At 52.4% G+C, this 17,824-nt stretch overlaps 1 protein-coding gene across 1 annotated transcript; it reads right to left on the bottom strand.

The window, feature by feature from the left end:
* Positions 1 to 571: 571 nt before the first annotated feature.
* LOC145339445 (cathepsin L-like) lies at positions 572 to 17,337 on the bottom strand. Its single transcript, XM_080183914.1, is given in 12 exon segments — positions 572 to 1,279; positions 2,062 to 2,120; positions 3,802 to 3,892; positions 4,893 to 4,957; positions 5,514 to 5,633; positions 7,080 to 7,160; positions 7,826 to 7,922; positions 10,973 to 11,050; positions 11,052 to 11,140; positions 13,208 to 13,318; positions 15,766 to 15,826; positions 17,187 to 17,337. Coding segments are annotated over 12 exon segments (1,014 nt in total). The 5' UTR covers positions 17,277 to 17,337; the 3' UTR covers positions 572 to 1,207.
* Positions 17,338 to 17,824: the final 487 nt, after the last annotated feature.

The following is a 17,824-nucleotide window of genomic DNA, read 5'->3' as shown; positions in this document are numbered from 1 at the left end:
GACTGGAATCTAATCGAGGGGTTCGGGGTGGTTTATATATAGAATAACAGATACCCAGGAGTGAGTTACAGACTGGAATCTAATCGAGGGGTTCGGGACGGTTTATATATAGAATAACAGATACCCGGGAGTGAGTTACAGACTGGAATCTAATCGAGGGGTTCGGGGTGGTTTATATACAGAATAACAGATACCCGGGAGTGAGTTACAGACTGGAATCTAATCGAGGGGTTCGGGGTGGTTTATATATAGAATAACAGATACCCGGGAGTGAGTTACAGACTGGAATCTAATCGAGGGGTTCGGGACGGTTTATATATAGAATAACAGATACCCGGGAGTAAGTTATAGACTGGAATCTCTAATTGTGCAGTTTGATACAGAAACAGGCTATTCAGCCCACCTGATGGGTGCTGGTCTTTATGTTCCTCTCCAGTCTCCTCCCACCCTCTCTTTATTTATCTCACCCCATCATTTGCCCCTTTTCTGAAGCTTGTCAGATCAGCAGACGGGGCCAGTGGCTGTTTGGGTTCCCTGGAGATGGTAATGAAACAGTAACTCCAGTCCCTGGGATGTTCATGTTGCTTTATTTAGGCTGTCGCAAAAGCTGGAAGCCACATCTGTGGCACGTGCAGTCAAGATAAATTGGAAAGTACAAAACAATCAACCAATCACTTCACATTGACCCAAATTCCAATCAACCAATCCCCTCCCATTGACCCAAATTTCCATTGACCAATCCCCTCCCATTGACCCAAATTTCCATTGACCAATCCCCTCCCGTTGACCCAAATTTCCAGTGACCAATCCCCTCTCATTGACCAGAATTTCGAGTTACTCCTCATTGGTCGGTTATCATTAAAAGTGAACTCTCCAAAATCACACAAAGCATTTTTTCTTTCCTTCAACATTTTTGTCTTGTTTTCACTTGGAGCCGGTTGCCGCAGGGGTGGGTGGGCACCTTGCGACGAGTATGTTTGTCCAGAGAGTGCCTGAGATCGCTGTGATGTCTCGTATACCGAGCTGGTCAGGGAACCACGCTGGGATTGGAAAGGGCGATTGGAATTGCAGAGGACGGGGCAGGTCCCCCCATCTGAGCGCTGAAGCTACGTTAAGCTGTGAACCTGAGACCCCCCACCCCTTTTTCTGGGGGATTTGGGAGGGGGTGCTGCGTGCGGTGGAGTTGCCCGCGTCGCCAGCCCTCCTGTCAGGCAACAGCGGTGGTGGGGAACTTGTTGATGCCACAGGCTTCCTCTCCCCGGTAAAGACGGAAGTAACCCTGAGGGAAAATAATGATTGCGGTGAGACAGTTTTACCAGGCATGGGTGAAAATTTCCTTCAGAATTCCCTCCAACTCGATTTTCAAGTCTGCCGATGACGCCACCATGGTGGGGTCGGATCTCAAACAACGACGTGACAGAGTACAGGAATGAGATAGAGAATCTGGTGTGGCAACAATAATCTCTCCCTCAATATCAACAAAACAAAGGAGATTGCCATCGACTTCAGGAAGCGTGGAGGAGAACATGCCCCTGTCTACATCAACGGGGACGAAGTAGAAAGGATCGAGAGCTTCAAGTTTTTAGGTGTCTAAACCGGCAACAACCTGTCCTGGTTCCCCCACGCTGTGGTTAAGGAAGCCCACCAATGCTTCTACTTTCTCAGGAAGCTAGGGACGGCGCGGTGACACAGTGGTTAGCACTGCTGCCTCACGGCCTAACTATGATTGCGTCCTCACAATGTGGGTATGCCGGCGTTGGACTGACGTAAACACAGTAAAAAGTCTGACTTTTTACTGTGTTTGCGTCCTCACACACAGAGGTGGGGTAGTAGCAATCTGGTACTTTGTCCTGAAAAGCTGGTGAGGCTGAGGGGGAGATTAAATTGGCCTTTTCAAAGCAGATGGATAGGTTTTTTTATTGGGTTAAGGGGGTTATGGAACCCAGACGGGGAGATGGAGCTAAGATACAGATCAGTGATGGGACAGGAGTTACTAGTGGAACGGATTTGAGGGGCAGAATGGCCTTCTCCTAGTTCTTGAGTAGAAAGGCAGCCACTTACCCTCTCGCCCCAGTCTGCTCCCCAACTGTTCTTGATGATCCAGAATGGATGACGCCTTGCTGTGCGAATGATGTGGGGGGAAAAACGGAATGAGAGAGGCAGACCGCATTCCTGGCAAAATGACTATCGCGCCGTTAAAATCCCCTGTCCTAACCCGGAGTCCTTGGCAAACATTGTGTGTCACAGTCCGGGGATTATTCCAGAAACAATTCCCTCAATGTGGATTGCCATAAAACAATAGATAAGGGTCATGGGTGGCGGGGGGGACTGGTAATGTTAAAATGGCAGCGTGGGCTCGTTGGGCCGAAGGGCCTGTTTCCCAGGCTGTTTTTTGTTCTTTGTTCTTTGTAACAGAGAAACCCTCCATTTATCACAGCGGGGGGAGCCAATTAGGTGCAAATGGGTGCTCTGCGCTCCCAGAGGAACCGCCGGATGACGGAAGGTTTCCCCCGGAGCGGGTGGGAGGCCTCAGACAGATTCGTTCAAAAGCCTGAGGCCTATAATGCCCAGTGGGGCATTGGGGGAGTGAATTAAAGAAACCTACCCTGAGAATTTGCCATGGCGATTCTCCTCATGATAGTTAAGAAGTTAACTAGCGGTTTACAGCATGGAAACAGGCCCTTCGGCCCAACTTGTTCACGCTGCCCTTTTTTTCTTACACCCCGAAGCTAGTCCTAATTGCCTGCATTTGGCCCATATCCCTCTATCTTACCCATGTAACTGTCTTTGTGCCTTTTAAAAGACAAAATTGTACCCGTCTCTACTACTACCTGGGATCTAGGGGTACAGGTTCATTGCTTCTTGAAACTGGAGTCTCACGTGGACAGAGTGGTGAAGAAGGCATTCGGCATGCTTGGTTTCGTCAGTCAGAACATTGAATACAGGAGTTGGGACGTCTTGTTGAAGTTGTACAAGACATTGGTAAGGCCACACTTGGAATACTGTGTACAGTTCTGGTCACCCTATTATAGAAAGGATATTATTAAACTAGAAAGAGGGCAGAAAAGATTTACTAGGATGTTACCGGGACTTGATGGATTGAGTTATAAGAAGAGGCTGGATAAACTGGGACTTTTTTCTCTGGAGCGTAGGAGGCTGAGGGGTGACCTTATAGAGGTCTATAAAATAATGAGGGGCACAGATCAGCTAGATAGTCAATATCTTTTCCCCAAAGGGAGGGGAGTCTAAAACCAGAGGGTTTAAGGTGAGAGGAGAGAGATACAAAAGGGTCCAGAGAGGCAATTTTTTCACACAGAGGGTGGTGAGTGTCTGGAACGAGCTGCTAGTAGTGGAGGTGGGTACAATTTTGGCTTTTAAAAAGCATTTAGACAGTTACATGGGTAAGATGGGTATAGAGGGATGTGGGCAATTGGGACCAGCTTCAGAGTTTCAAAAAAGGGCAGCGTGGACAAGTTGGGCCAGAGGGCCTGTTTCCGTGTTGTAAACCTCTAATAGTCTATATATCGCAACACGTGTGACAATAATAAATCAAATCATTCTGATGGATCTCCTCTGGACCTTCTCCAAGGTCGGCACATCCTTCCTTAGATATGGGGCCCAAAACTGCTCACAATCTTCCCAAATGTGGCCTGACCAAGGCCTGATAAAGCCTCAAATGTATATGTTAGGGCAACCCGAGTGGAAGGGGCTAGGTTCAGGTTCCAGCTTCCCGTCACGCCTCTTCCCCACCCTCCCGCACCTCCGCCGTCCCACATTCAGGGGTTGTTAGTCATCACTTACAGCTAGCGTAACCCACGACCAGAACTACATGGTTCAAGTTGGTGGGGCTGCACTCGGTAAAGTCAGGGCGAGATATCCCTCTCACATATCCCTGCGGGGAGACACAAAGATAAAAAGGAGGCAAACAGATGACTTGATGTCGGGTTCGTTGCGGTTTTCTTAGTTGACCTGGTAATGTGGCCCCTTTAAGGGGGCCATTCCCCCCACCCCATCCCCAGGTTCCCGAGGGTCAAGAGATTGGGCCTGGGCCAGACCCAATGCAGTGTCAAGGCAAGAATCCAAGGCAATTAGGCACACGGGAAGGGCATGTCCCAGGTCAGGTAGGCACGGAGGATAATCACATTCTTGCCTTGTTCAGACCCTAGTCGGTGAGTAATTATTTATTGTTAGCGTTGAGACCTTTTCTAATTTGAGTCACATCAAGTCACCCTCAAATTATTGCAACCCACTGGCACAGGTTAGGTAGATTGGCCATGCTAAATTGTCCCTTAGTGTCCAAAGATGTGCAGGTTAGGTGGATTGGCCATGCTAAATTGCCCCTTAGTGTCCAAAGATGTGCAGGTTAGGTGGATTGGCCATGCTAAATTGTCCCTTAGTGTCCAAAGATGTGCAGGTTAGGTAGATTGGCCATGCTAAATTGCCCCTTAGTGTCCAAAGATGTGTAGGTTAGGTGGATTGGCCATGCTAAATTGCCCCTTAGTGTCCAAAGATGTGTAGGTTAGGGTGGATTGGCCATGCTAAATTGTCCCTTAGTGTCCAAAGATGGGCAGCTTAGGTGGATTGGTGGATCACCCTCCCCATCCCTTGGCATTCACAAGGGATACCCAGGGGAAGGCTAGCAACCAGCCAGTCTGGTGGAAAATTAAGCCTGAAGCCTAGTTGGGAGCCTCGGGCCTACCTTGAAAGTGTCGCTCCCAGCTGGTGGGGCAACAGGCCTGGGAGAGAGAGCCAGCTTACCTGGCTGGCATGGTTGACCGCACTGGTGTCAGTTAAGGTGGGTGGGGGGGAGGGGGGGTGCGCAGTGGGGAGGGAGGGGGCAGAATGATGCCCAGTGAGGACCAGATGGACAAGGAATGGAGAGAGAGCCTTACCTTCATGGCGCCTGCGTTCATGGTCACCACAATTGGGCCTCGTCGAGCCAACCAGGCCGCCATCTCTGAAACAGAAGGCAAGGGCAGTCAATTAAAAAGAAGCTGAGGTGAGACCGTTCAGCCCATCTCACCGCCTACTGACCCCACACACAAGCACCCCCCCCTCCCATCAGTCAAGGTTCTTGGAATCGATACTGTGTAGAGGCTTTTTTTTGCAGGGGGGATTGGGGAAAATTCGCAACGTCCTGTCCCTCGGCCCAGACGGGAAGCTGGGCTGTGGTCTCGTCAAGGGATCGGTGGGATCTTACTCTGCACAGACCGGCATCCCCTGCCTTGTAACCAGTGACCGGACTCCAAGTGTCTCTCCCTTGTCCCCGCAACATGTTGTGGTCTGGCGGTTGTGGCATTGGGGTGGTTGGATAAGAGGACAAAGGGGAAATGTCAGGATGAGAAGGGGGGCTATAGAAATGCAGGTCAGGGGTGCCTCTTACCGGCTTTACAAAATGGGGGAGGCTACACGGTTATAGGGGCAAACAGGGGCGTTTAGTGATGTGGGGTATCTACCCACTCACATCTCCACTCCTGATGAAACTGTGACCTGCGTCGATCATCAAAACTCACCAGTTTCGTGTGGTCGGATGTTTCGATAGGTCTGGATTTTTGCGGAGACTTTGGATGGCTTGAAGGCACAGGCATCCTTCCTGCCTCTGTACGAGTAATCTTCGGAATCCATCATTCCTCCTGTGGAAAAAATGGAACAAAGATGTGCTCCGAAAGAGCAATAGGCCTCAACTCAATGACCCACACACAGTTAACGTTTAAATCCCTCCCTGCACCCCCTCCCTATCTCTGCACCCCCCTCCAGACCCAACACCCCCTCCCTATCTCTGTAACCTCCTCCAGCCCCCTACAGCCCCTCCCGATCTCTGTAACCTCCTCCAGCCCTTGCACCCCCTCCTTATCTCTGCACCCCCTCCGGCCCCTACACCCGCTGCCTATCTCTGTAATCTCCTCCAGCCCTCAACACCCCCTCCCTATCTCTGTAACTTCCTCCAGCCCCTGCACCCCCTCCATATCTCTGTAACCTCCTCCAGCCCCCCCTACACCCCCTCCCTATCTCTGTAACTTCCTCCAGCCCCTGCACCCCCTCCATATCTCTGCACCCCCCCTCTAGCCCCTACACCCCCTCCCTATCTCTGTAACCTCCTCCAGCCCTCTACACCCCCTCCCTATCTCTGTAACTTCCTCCAGCCCCTGCACCCCCTCCATATCTCTGCGCCCCCCTCCAGCCCCTACACCCCCTCCCTATCTCTGTAACCTCCTCCAGCCCCTACACCCCCTCCCTATCTCTGTAACTTCCTCCAGCCCCTGCACCCCCTCCATATCTCTGCACCCCCCTACACCCCTTCCATATCTCTGCACTCTCCCCTCCAGCCCCTACACCCCCTCCCTATCTCTGCATCCTCCAGCTTCTACAACCCTCCCTATCTCTGTAACCTCCTCCAACCTCCTACACCCCTCCAGGATCTCTGCGTTCCTCCAATTCCAGCCTTTTGAGCATTCCCTGATTCCCATCGGTCTGCCATTGGCGGCTGTGACTTTAGCTGCCTGGGGAACCCTAAGCTCTGGAATTAACCCCTCCGCCCTCCAAATCTCTCCACCTCTCTCTCCCTCTCTCTGTCTTTCTCTCTCTCTCTCTCTCTCTCTTTCTCTGTCTCTCTCTCTGTCTGTCTGTCTCTCTCTCTTTCTGTCTCTCTCTATCTCTCTCCTCTCTCTCTCCCTGTCTCTCTCTCTCTCTTTCTCTGTCTCTCTCTCTGTCTGTCTGTCTCTCTCTCTTTCTGTCTCTGTCTGTCTGTCTCTCTCTCTCTCTCCTCTCTCTCTCCCTGTCTCTCTCTCTCTCTCTGTCTCTATCTCTTGACTTGTGATGGGCAGTGAATGCTGCCCGCTTTATACAGTTACGGTCCCTCAGGAGGGACCCGAGAGAGAGGGACAGGGGTCCAGAATCCGACGGGACAAATCTGGCGGGTGGGATTCGCGGCTGGAATGACAGATTGGAGCCATCACCAGAAGTTAGGCCTGGTGCTTCACGGCGTAAGGAAGGTTTCTGGGGGATGATGGAGGCCCCATGCACCTCTCTCCAGCACAGATCTCTCCAATCCCCCCCACTCTCCAGCCTGGGCTACTCACCTAACTTGACGATGACGTTGAAAGCGTTGTAGGGGTAGCCTCCTTTGCAGCCATGATCCACATTATCGCAATCGACCAACTCTGCGTGAGGGGGAGAGAAGTGAACAAGTTCAGGCTGCAGTCAGAGGGAAAGGCCCTAGGACGGCACAGGGGTAAGGTCCCAGGACGGCGAGGGAGAAAGGCCCCAGGACAGCACAGGGAGAAAGGCCCCAGGACAGCGAGGGAGGAAGGTCCCAGGACAGCAGATGGAATTTAATCCGGACAAATGTGAGGTAATTTACTTTGGTTGATCCAATTCAGGTGGAAGCTATCAAATAAATGGCAGAACCGTCAAGCACATCGACACACAGAGAGATCCGGGCGTGCAGGTCCGAAGATCCTTAAACGTGGCAGTACAGGTGGCACAGTAGGTAGCACTGCTGCCTCATAGCGCCAGGGACGCCGGTTCAATTCCCGGTCTGGGTCACTGCCTGTGTGGAGTTTGCATGTTCTCCCCATGTCTGCATGGGTTTCCTCCAGGTACTCTGGTTTCTTCCGACAGTCCGAAAGATGTGCAAGTTAGGGTGGATTGGCTACACTAAATTGCCCCTTAGTGTCCAAGGATGCGCAGGTTAGGTGGATTGGCGGGGAATATGAACAGACAGGTAATAGAGGCGGTGGGTCTGTGCTGCACCAGTGGTTTCGTGGGGTCAAAGGATGAGGTCAGAGATCGGGGGGAGCTCCCCCTGCCCCCCAGTTCCAATTACCTTGTTCCGACAGCTCCACCAGTTGTTTGGTCTTGATGAACCACATCGACTCTATGTTGGCGACGGCTCCAAAGGCCCAGCAGCAGCCACATCGTTTCTGCAGGCGATCGAGAGAGAGCGTTAGTGCCCATCACCTCTCCCCCACCCCGTCCCGCCCAAAACACCCACCCTCCGGAACACACTGAGGTCTCTCATCGGCCCAACTCAGCCTCCTCACCAAACCCAATGACCTTTCACCGCCACCCCACCGTCCTTTCCCCCGTGGCCTCTGCCCTGGTACCTCGACCCTGGCACGTTCTAACCCTTCCGCCATTGGTGGTGGGAGGGGGGGCGGGCATTGTGGATAGGTATCTGTCCCCCCCCCAAGCCCTGCCGGGCTACATGGATTCCAGTCTGCCTCACTGAGTGAGTGGAGGCCCTCCCAATGGGAGGCAGTCAGCGAGGGAGGGTAGGGAAGGGGGTTTTAAATGCATGACTCGAACCGGGCCGGTGTGGTAGGTCCTGAGGAGGAGGCTTTCTGACCCTCAGCCTCCAGCATAACCCTTTCCTTCACTCTACCCGGTTTCGGTGACAGGGAACTGGCCTTTGGCTGATCGACTACAGGGTACTTCAACTGCCGGAGAGCCCTGAACCCTGGAATTACCTCCCTAAACCTCTCCGCCTTCCCCTCCCTCTCTCTCTCTCTCTCTCTCTCTCACACACATCTCCCCCTCTCTCTTTCTCATTCTCTCTCTCTACAGCTCCAACTCTCTCACACTCTCTCTCTTTCATGTCTTACACAATCTCTCGCTCGCTCTCTTTCTCTCCAGCTCTCTCTCTCTTCCCTCTCTCTCACTTCTTCCCTCTCTCTCACTTCTTCCCTCTCTCTCACTCACACACCATCTCTGCTTCTCTTTCAGTCTGTCAGGCACTCTCTCACACACACACAATCTCTCTCCCTCTCACATTCACATGCTCTCTCTCACTCACTGTGTCTGTCTCTCTCTCTCTGCCTCTCTCTTTCTCTCTCCGTCTCTTTTTCTCTGTCTCTCTCTCTCTCTCTCTCTCCGACTCCCTCACTCTGTCTCTCACACTTACACACACTCTGTTTCCTCCTCTCTCCCTCTCTCCTTCATTCGCGCTCATATGCTCACACTTTCTGTCTGTCACTGTCTCTCTTTCTCTTTGTCTCACTTTCTCCCTCTCTTTATCTCTCACTCTGTTTCTCTTTCTCTGTCTCCCTCTATCTCCCGTTGTCTCCTGCTGTCTCCCTCTCTGTCTCCCTTTCTGTCTCTCCGTCCATCTCTCTTTCTGTCTTTCTCTCTCTCTTTGTTTTCCTGTCTCTCTCCCTGTCTCTCTCTCTCTTCCTTTCTCTCTCTCTGTCACTTTAACTCTCTCTCCCTTTCTCCCTCTCTCTGTCTCTCTCTCTGTCTCTCTCTCTGTCTCTCTCACACTCTCTATCTGTCACTTTAACTTTCTCTCTGTCTCTCTCTCTCTCTCTCTGTCACTTTAACTCTCTATTTCTCAGTATCTCTATCTCTCTTTCTCTTTCTCTCTCTCTCTCTGTCCATCTCTCTCTGTCTGTCTGTCTGTCTCTCTCTCTCTCTGTCTCTGTCTCCCTCTCTATCTCTGTCTCTCTCTCTCTGTCTCTATCTCTCCCTCTCTCTCTGTCTCTCTCCCTCTCTCTCTGTCTCTCTCTCTCTCTCTCTCTCTCTGTCTCCCACTCTATCTCTGTCTCTCTCTCTCTCTGTCTCTGTCTCCCTCTCTATCTCTGTCTCTCTCTCTCTCTGTCTCTATCTCTCTCTCTCTCTCTCTCTCTCTCCCTCTCTCTGTCTCTCTCCCTCTCTGTCTCTCTCCTTCTCTCTCTGTCTCTCTCTCTCTCTATCTCTGTCTCTCTTTGCCTCTCTCTGCCTCTCTCTCTGTCTCTCTCTGCCTCTCTGTCTCTCTCTCTCTGTCTCCATCTCTCTGTCTCTGTCTCTCATCCTGAAAGAAGGAGATTGAAATGGGTGATGTATTTGGTGACCCCCTCACTCCAGTGGTGGAATGTTCTCTGACCGCGCAACTGTGGAATGTCTTGGGGAGTTTAACGAGATTAAAAATGATGCAGTTTCCATTGTCAGAGATTGACAAACATCAGTGTGGACACCAGAGAGAATTCTGTATCTAACCCCGTGCTGTACCTGTCCTGGGAGTGTTTGATGGGGGACAGTGTAGAGGGAGCTTTACTCTGTATCTAACCCCGTGCTGTACCTGTCCTGGGAGTGTTTGATGGGGGACAGTGTAGAGGGAGCTTTACTCTGTATCTAACCCCGTGCTGTACCTGTCCTGGGAGTGTTTGATGGGGGACAGTGTAGAGGGAGCTTTACTCTGTATCTAACCCCGTGCTGTACCTGACTGGGAATGTTTGATGAGGGGACAGTGTAGAGGGAGCTTTACTCTGTATCTAACCCCGTGCTGTACCTGTCCTGGGAGTGTTTGATGGGGGGACAGTGTAGAGGGAGCTTTACTCTGTATCTAACCCCGTGCTGTACCTGTCCTGGGGGTGTTTGATGGGGGGACAGTGTAGAGGGAGCTTTACTCTGTATCTAACCCCGTGCTGTACCTGTCCTGGGAGTGTTTGATGGGGGGACAGTGTAGAGGGAGCTTTACTCTGTATCTAACCCCGTGCTGTACCTGTCCTGGGAGTGTTTGATGGGGGGACAGTGTAGAGGGAGCTTTACTCTGTATCTAACCCTGTGCTGTACCTGTCCTGGGAGTGTTGATGGGGGGACAGTGTAGAGGGAGCTTTACTCTGTGTCTAACCCCGTGCTGTACCTGTCCTGGGAGTGTTTGATGGGGGGGACAGTGTAGAGGGAGCTTTACTCTGTATCTAACCCCGTGCTGTACCTGTCCTGGGAGTGTTTGATGGGGGGACAGTGTAGAGGGAGCTTTACTCTGTATCTAACCCGTGCTGTCCCTGTCCTGGGAGTATTTGATGGGGGACAGTGTAGAGGGAGCTTTACTCTGTATCTAACCCCGTGCTGTACCTGTCCTGGGAGTGTTTGATGGGGGGACAGTGTAGAGGGAGCTTTACTCTGTATCTAACCCCGTGCTGTACCTGTCCTGGGAGTGTTTGATGGGGGGACAGTGTAGAGGGAGCTTTACTCTGTATCTAACCCTGTGCTGTACCTGATCTTTTACTCTGGTGATGGCTCCTTTCTTCCTCCAATTGAACCTGGAGGGTGCAGACAAGTTCGCCAATCTCCCCGCTGGCTTCTGTCCACATGACCTCCTCTGGCCAAGTGCCGTTGTTGTTACTGATAATTGGGTTGAGGTAATAATTGGCAAACTCTTCATCTGTGAAAAAGGAAGACAGTTTGAGCGACTCCTCAGCCCAGTCTCCATCTCCTTGCCCTGTTTTCCCCGGCTGGAGGGGGACAGAACGATGAATTGTGGGGGGAAATTCCGTCAAGATGGAGAGACTGGGAGAAACCGCAATCGTTCTCCTCGGAGACAGGGGAAGATTTAACCGAGGTGTTCAAGTTCACCAGGGCATTGTTCCAATTGCGGAATAAATCGGGGAGAATGTTCCACGCAACGGGTAGCCAAAAGATAGGGGCACGGATTGCAGAGAACCGGGAAAAAAACCAGAGGTCGGGATTGATTTATTTATTTTTTTACATCCAGCGGGTTGTTGTCACAGAGGTTTACAGCATGGAAACAGGCCCTTCGGCCCAACTCGTCCATGCCAACCCCTTTTTTTTGTCAACCACTAAGCCAATCCCAATTTGGCCCATATCCCTCGATACCCATGTCTAAATGCCTTTTAAAAAGACAAAATTGTACCCGTCTCTACTACTCCCTGGGATCTCGGGGTACAGCTTCATAGCTCCTTGAAAGTGGAGTCACAGGTGGACAGAGTGGTGAAGAAGGCACTCGGCATGCTTGGTTTCATCGCTCAGAATACAGGAGTTGGGACGTCTTGTCGAAGTTGTACAACTCATTAGTAAGGCCTCTTGAACGTCTGTTTATGCCACCTCTTATAGAGTTGTAGAGGTTTACAGCATGGAAACAGGCCCTTCGGCCCAACTTGTCCATGCTGCCCCCTTTCTTTAATCACCACGCCAGTCCCCATTGTCCGCGTTTGGCCCACATCCCTCTACATCCATCTTACCACTAAACTGTCTAAAATGCTTTTAGGGAACTAGAGTCATAGAGGTTTACAGCATGGAAACAGGCCCTTCAGCCCAACTTGTCCATGCTGCCCCATTTTTAACTGCTAAGCTAGTTCCAATTGCCTGCATTTAGCCCATATCCCTCTATACCCATCGTACCCATGTAACTGTCTAAAATGCTTTTTAAAAGATAAAATTGTACCCGCCTCTACTACCACCCCTGGCAGCTCCTTCCAGACACTCTGTGTGAAAAAATTGCCCCTCTGGACCTTCTGTATCTCTCCCCTCTCGCCTTAAACCCTCTAGTTTTAGACTCCCCTCCCTTTGGGAAAAGATACTGACTATCTAGCTGATCTGTGCCCTCATTATTTTGTAGACCTCAATCAGGTCACCCCTCAGCCTCCTACGCATCAGGGAAAAAAGTCCCAGTCTGACGGGAGGGTCAGTATTGAGGAGCTGTGTTCCTTACGCCCCTCCGGTCCTTTCTGAAGACCGGACAGTTGTACCCGAGTTCGATTCTTGGCCTCCGAATACAGGCTGGCTTCCCCCTCCGCCCCCCCAATCCCTGTGGAGGGAAAACTAATTTTGCTGTCGTATCCCAAGGGTTAAAGCATTGAGGGTTAAGGCTGTGGCTGAAGCATGCAGAAAAAGAATCGTGAGGCTCGCAGACGCTCAAGGTCCCCAGCCCAGATAACGGTGAAGCAAGCCATCTGGCCTTAAGAGAGATACGAAGCCTGACATACAATCCTATCAAGCGTAACCATAGTCAATCATTAGAAGGAGAGATAACAAGATGTCGGGAGACCAAGGACACACAGAATAGGCCTTTAACTGATTTATTGGACAATGATTAAAGAGTTAGCTGCAATGATGGGAGTGAGGGAATGTATTGTAGTAAATTAGGAAAACTGGTTTGTTTCACTGTATGAAAATAGCACGGGGTTTGCCCGAAAAGCCAGAGTTCGGTCTGGGTGTAGACTGAGGTGGACTCTCCGTGATATCACGCAGAATAAACTCTCCTGGAGCTGGACTCTGAACGTCTCTGCCTGAGTTAGTCTGAGCCAGCGACAACCCCTCACATTCCCCTCTCCCACCCTCCTCTCGGCGTGCCTCAGCATCACGCCCGTTAGTCGGGCTCGCCCAGCCTGGCACGCGGGGCAGAGAATGCCCCACCCCCCCACCCGCCCACAGAAATCCCCCCCCCACCCCCCCCCCGGTCCCCGTCCCTCACCCAGCACGCCTCGCTTACCGGACAAGTCGCTGAACTTGGTGACTCCGTACACGGCCGTTCCTCGGTCCCGTTCCTGCATCCGTTTGGCCTCCTTGAGGTTGTCCACGAAGATCCCGAACCTTTTCTCCTCTTCTGAGACGGTGGGACGGAAGAGAGGACGGGTCAGCGATGGGCAGGGGCGGGGTTGGGGGGGTGCAGTGTGGGCGTCCCCTTTGGCCGCTAGGCCGGACCGAGGGCGAATGGACGCCCAATTGTCCACTCCCCTCTCCCGCCACCCCCCCCCCCCCACCACCCCCGCTCCCGCCCCAGCCTTCCTGCCCCTCCCTCACTTTGACCCCATGATCCCTGCGTACACTTTTGGCCTCCTTACTTAAGAAAGGATAGACTGGCACTGGAGGGGGTGCAGAGGGTCGGCTTATGAGGGGAGACTGCGGCTATACTCATTGGAGTTCAGAAGAATGAGGGGGAGATCTTATAAGATTCTGAAGGGAATAGATAAGATAGAAGCAGGGAAGTTGGCGGGTGAAACTAGAACGAGGGGGCATGGCCTCAAAATAAGGGGGAGCAGATTTAGGACTGAGTTGAGGAGGAACTTCTTCACACAAAGGGGTTGTGAATCTGTGGAACTCCCTGCCCAGTCGAGGCTCCCTCATTGAATGTTTTTAAGGCAAGGATAGATAGATTATTGAACAGTAAAGGGATTCAGGGCGGGTAAGTGGAGCTGAGTCCACTAAAAGATCAGCCATGATCTTACTGAATGGTGGGGCAGGCTCGAGGGGCCGAATGGACTACTCCTGCTCCGAGTTCTTATGTTTATCTCCACGCCTGTTATGTAAGCACATTGGAACTGGGAGTAGAATGAGGCCATTCGGCCCATCGAGTCTGCTCCGCCATGGCTGATAAGTTTCTCACCCCCATTCTCCCGCCTTTTCCCTGTAACCTTTGACCCCCTCCCCAATCGGGACCCTATCTATCTCCGTCTCCGATACACTCAGTGACCCGGCCTCCTCTGTGGCAACGAGTTCCACAGATTCACCCCCCCCCACCCTCTGGCTGAAGAAATCCCTCCCCATCTCGGTTCTAAAGGGTTGTCCCTTTACTCTGAGGCCGGGCCCTCGGATCCCAGTCTCTCCGACTCATGGGAACATCTTCCCCGTGTCCACTCTATCCGGGGCCTTTCAGTATCCTGGAATGAGATTCAATGAGATTCCCCACCCCCCTCATTTATCTAATTCCATCGAGTACAGACCCAGAGCCCTGAAACCATACACCAAGCCTTTCATTCCCAGGGATCTGGTTCTGGTGAACTTCCACTGGGCCCTCTCCAAGGCCCAGCACATCCTTCCTTAGATCGCTCACAATATCCACTATTCCTTCAGACAATTTGCTGAACCCCACCTCCGCCCCTTGGTTTTCATTCTATTTTATTTAATTTTTTTACAGTTCTTTACCTTTCATTACTTTGTTGTCTTTCTTCATTCCCCCCTCCACTCTTTCCCCCTACTTCATCCCCCTTCCCTTCCCTTTTCTCCATCCCCCCCGCTTCCCCTTTTCTACATTCTACCTCTGTCCCATTCCCCACCTCCTCCCCCCCCCCCGCCATCTCCATCTGTCACAGCTCCTCTGCCGTTTGGACGTTCACACCCTTTATCCTCTCTCGGGGCTGCCATTAGCAGCCTTCCCCCCCCCTGGTTTCTGTGGTTACGACTCATCGTTCATTCCCTTCTCTTGCAGGATAAGTATCTCCCGCTTTCTCTGCCTTTTCGCTTTGACAGAGGGTCGTCTGGACTCGAAACGTCAGCTCTTTTCTCTCCTTACAGGCCCGCTGAGATTTTTCCAGCGTTTTCTCTTTTGTCCCGAGGTTCAAAATGACCAGAGCCATGACAAAGCCTCAGAAAGTACATCCCTGCTTTTGTATCCTAGTCCCCTCCAAATGAATGTGAGCATTTGCCTTCCTAACTCAGCTTGCAAGTTAGCCTTGAGAGAATCCTGAACTAAGACTCCCAAAATCCCTTTTGATGTGGAGATGCCGGCGTTGGACTGGGGTAGGTCCAGTAAATAGTCTCACGACACCAGGTTAAAGTCTAACAGGTTTATTTGGTAGCGAAGAAGGGAATAGCTTAGTGAACTTTGTAATACTTAAAGATTTGTGCAAAGCATTGCAAGACCTGTTTTTGCACCTCTGTCACCTTGTATGCCAGTTAACTTGTTTGTGTGAGCTTGTAGCCTTGTACGCTGGCTAAACAAAGCAAAAGAGGCGATAATGTCTAATCACACTAGAGGAACAGAATGTAACGTGCCTCCGCCCCATACTGAAGACTAATGTCAAAAAGAGTGAGGCCCAGTGGTTTCTCCCTGGCGCACATTCTGACTCTCCCCAGCAAGGGGTGGAGGAGAAAGGAGAGCAGGGAAACTGGGTGATATTTGAATTTGGCTAGGCCAGGCTCAGTGAGGCCTGCGATGGCCGCCCTGTCCCTAACCGTCCGGTGGGGAGGGGGAGAGGGCGGGAGGGTCAAACTCCGGCCTCTCTTGGCGACGAGGACAGGCGACCAAATAGTGCGGGACATGCGTCTTACCTTCCGGGCCCTCGTAGTCCTTCCCGTACTTCACTTTGAACTTCTCGAACTCGGTCCGCATCTGCGATTGAGGGGATAGAGTAAGATCCGGTTACATTCCTGGTCAGAGATTCTCCTCTCGACGCACAAAATCCCCGTCAACTGGACCTCAGGATTACTTCCTGCCACCTTGGCGATGGCGAGGATTCGAACTATCTGACCTTGGGCGAGACGCCGAGGGGGCGGTGGGGTGAGGTTGAGATCAACAAGCGTTGGGATAAACCGGGAGGGGCCGAATGGCCTCTTTCTGCTCTGCTCCATACCGCACCCCCCCATCCCAGCCCCTCGAGGACGATCGTCATTCGAAACAACAAACAAAGGCAAGGGTTGCATTTGTCTAGCGCCTTTCCCGGGCCCCTGCCTCCCCCCAACCCCACTGCCCCAGCCGGGGCCTCACCGCCAATCAAGTGACTTCCTTCTCTGGAGTTCCGTCGCTGTTGCCTCGCGGCAGCCAGCTGGGGCACAGCAAGATCCCACAAAACCAGCGATCTCCTCACGTACCCGAACTGTCCGCCTCTATTTTTTTCCAAAAAGTGATGTTTGGTTGCGGGCTGAATATCGGCCCCGGGACGCTGGGGAGTACACCCTGCCACGCGTCCCCCCCACCCCACCCCCACCATCCCCGCGGCCCACCTTTCCCCACCCTCTCCCGCCACCAATCCCAATCGCACACTCCCCGGCCAAAACTGCCGTGGTTAACTTGCCGTGAACTAGGGCGCCCAGATCCCTCTGCTGACGTTTCCCAACCTCTCTCCATTTAAGAAATATTCGGCCTTCCTGATCTTTCCACCGGGTGACTCTGCAATTATTCACGTCACGCTCCATCCGCCTACTCAAGTCTCCGAGTATCCCCCACACGACTAACGTTCCCAACTTACTTTGCCTCTTCAGAAAATCTGAAAGATTGCATTCAGTCCCCATTCCCAATCCGTTTCCACTTGTGTGATGGGTTGGAGGGTAATTATTTGCCATTGTCAGGAAGGGAATACCTGCCGCACTTCGAGTAAAGGCCGTGGGATCTCTCATACCCGCCTTGGAGGCCTTACGAAGCCAGCAAATTGAGATCGGGGCAGTTACCTGCCCTTCAAGGACAGCCAACTTAGGCCAAGGTGAAGCCTGATTTTCCTGGTTTTGCAAGGTGGGGGGCTCAAACTAGGCCACAGGCCTCTAAATTAGGCCTCTAACCTTCACTTGAGGCCTGTTTGGGCACCGCCATTCGCTTTCCTGACTCCCTAGCCCGATTGCTAATGCTGTTGACACTGATAGCGCACAGGGAGGCTATTGGGCCCGTCAGACCCATGCCGACCCACTCAGAAGCTCGAGCCAAGAATTCAAGGCCTATTTGTCGCCCCCTTTCCTGGACTTCTCGGCCTGATACTTACTTCACCTTCATTGTCAACATTGAGGAGAAAGACCCTCGACTGCACGAGGCTGGAGGAGAGAGCAAGGCAGATGACAGCGAGCCGGAACATTCTGTGGGAAGGTCGTGAACTTCAGACCCGGTGAGCGTAAGAGGAAAGCCTGCCAGGAGAACTGGAAACAGGAGATATCTCAGGAACTCAAAGAGTTGACCCTCAGATATAAAACATACTCATCCCTCAGCACTGACCCTCTGACAGTGCGGCACTCCCTCAGCACTGACCCTCTGACAGTGCGGCACTCCCTCAGCACTGACCCTCTGACAGTGCGGCACTCCCTCAGCACTGACCCTCTGACAGTGCGGCACTCCCTCAGCACTGACCCTCTGACAGTGCGGCACTCCCTCAGCACTGACCCTCTGACAGTGCGGCGCTCCCTCAGCACTGACCCTCTGACAGCGCGGCGCTCCCTCAGCACTGACCCTCTGACAGTGCGGCACTCCCTCAGCACTGACCCTCTGACAGTGCGGCACTCCCTCAGCACTGACCCTCTGACAGTGCGGCACTCCCTCAGCACTGACCCTCTGACAGTGCGGCGCTCCCTCAGCACTGACCCTCTGACAGTGCGGCGCTCCCTCGGCACTGACCCTCTGACAGTGCCT

This window comes from Carcharhinus amblyrhynchos, unplaced genomic scaffold (genome assembly GCF_965287045.1).
Source record: "Carcharhinus amblyrhynchos unplaced genomic scaffold, sCarAmb.v2.hapA scaffold_467, whole genome shotgun sequence".
Taxonomy (NCBI): domain Eukaryota; kingdom Metazoa; phylum Chordata; class Chondrichthyes; order Carcharhiniformes; family Carcharhinidae; genus Carcharhinus; species Carcharhinus amblyrhynchos.
This window is presented reverse-complemented; position numbering and strand designations above follow the sequence as displayed.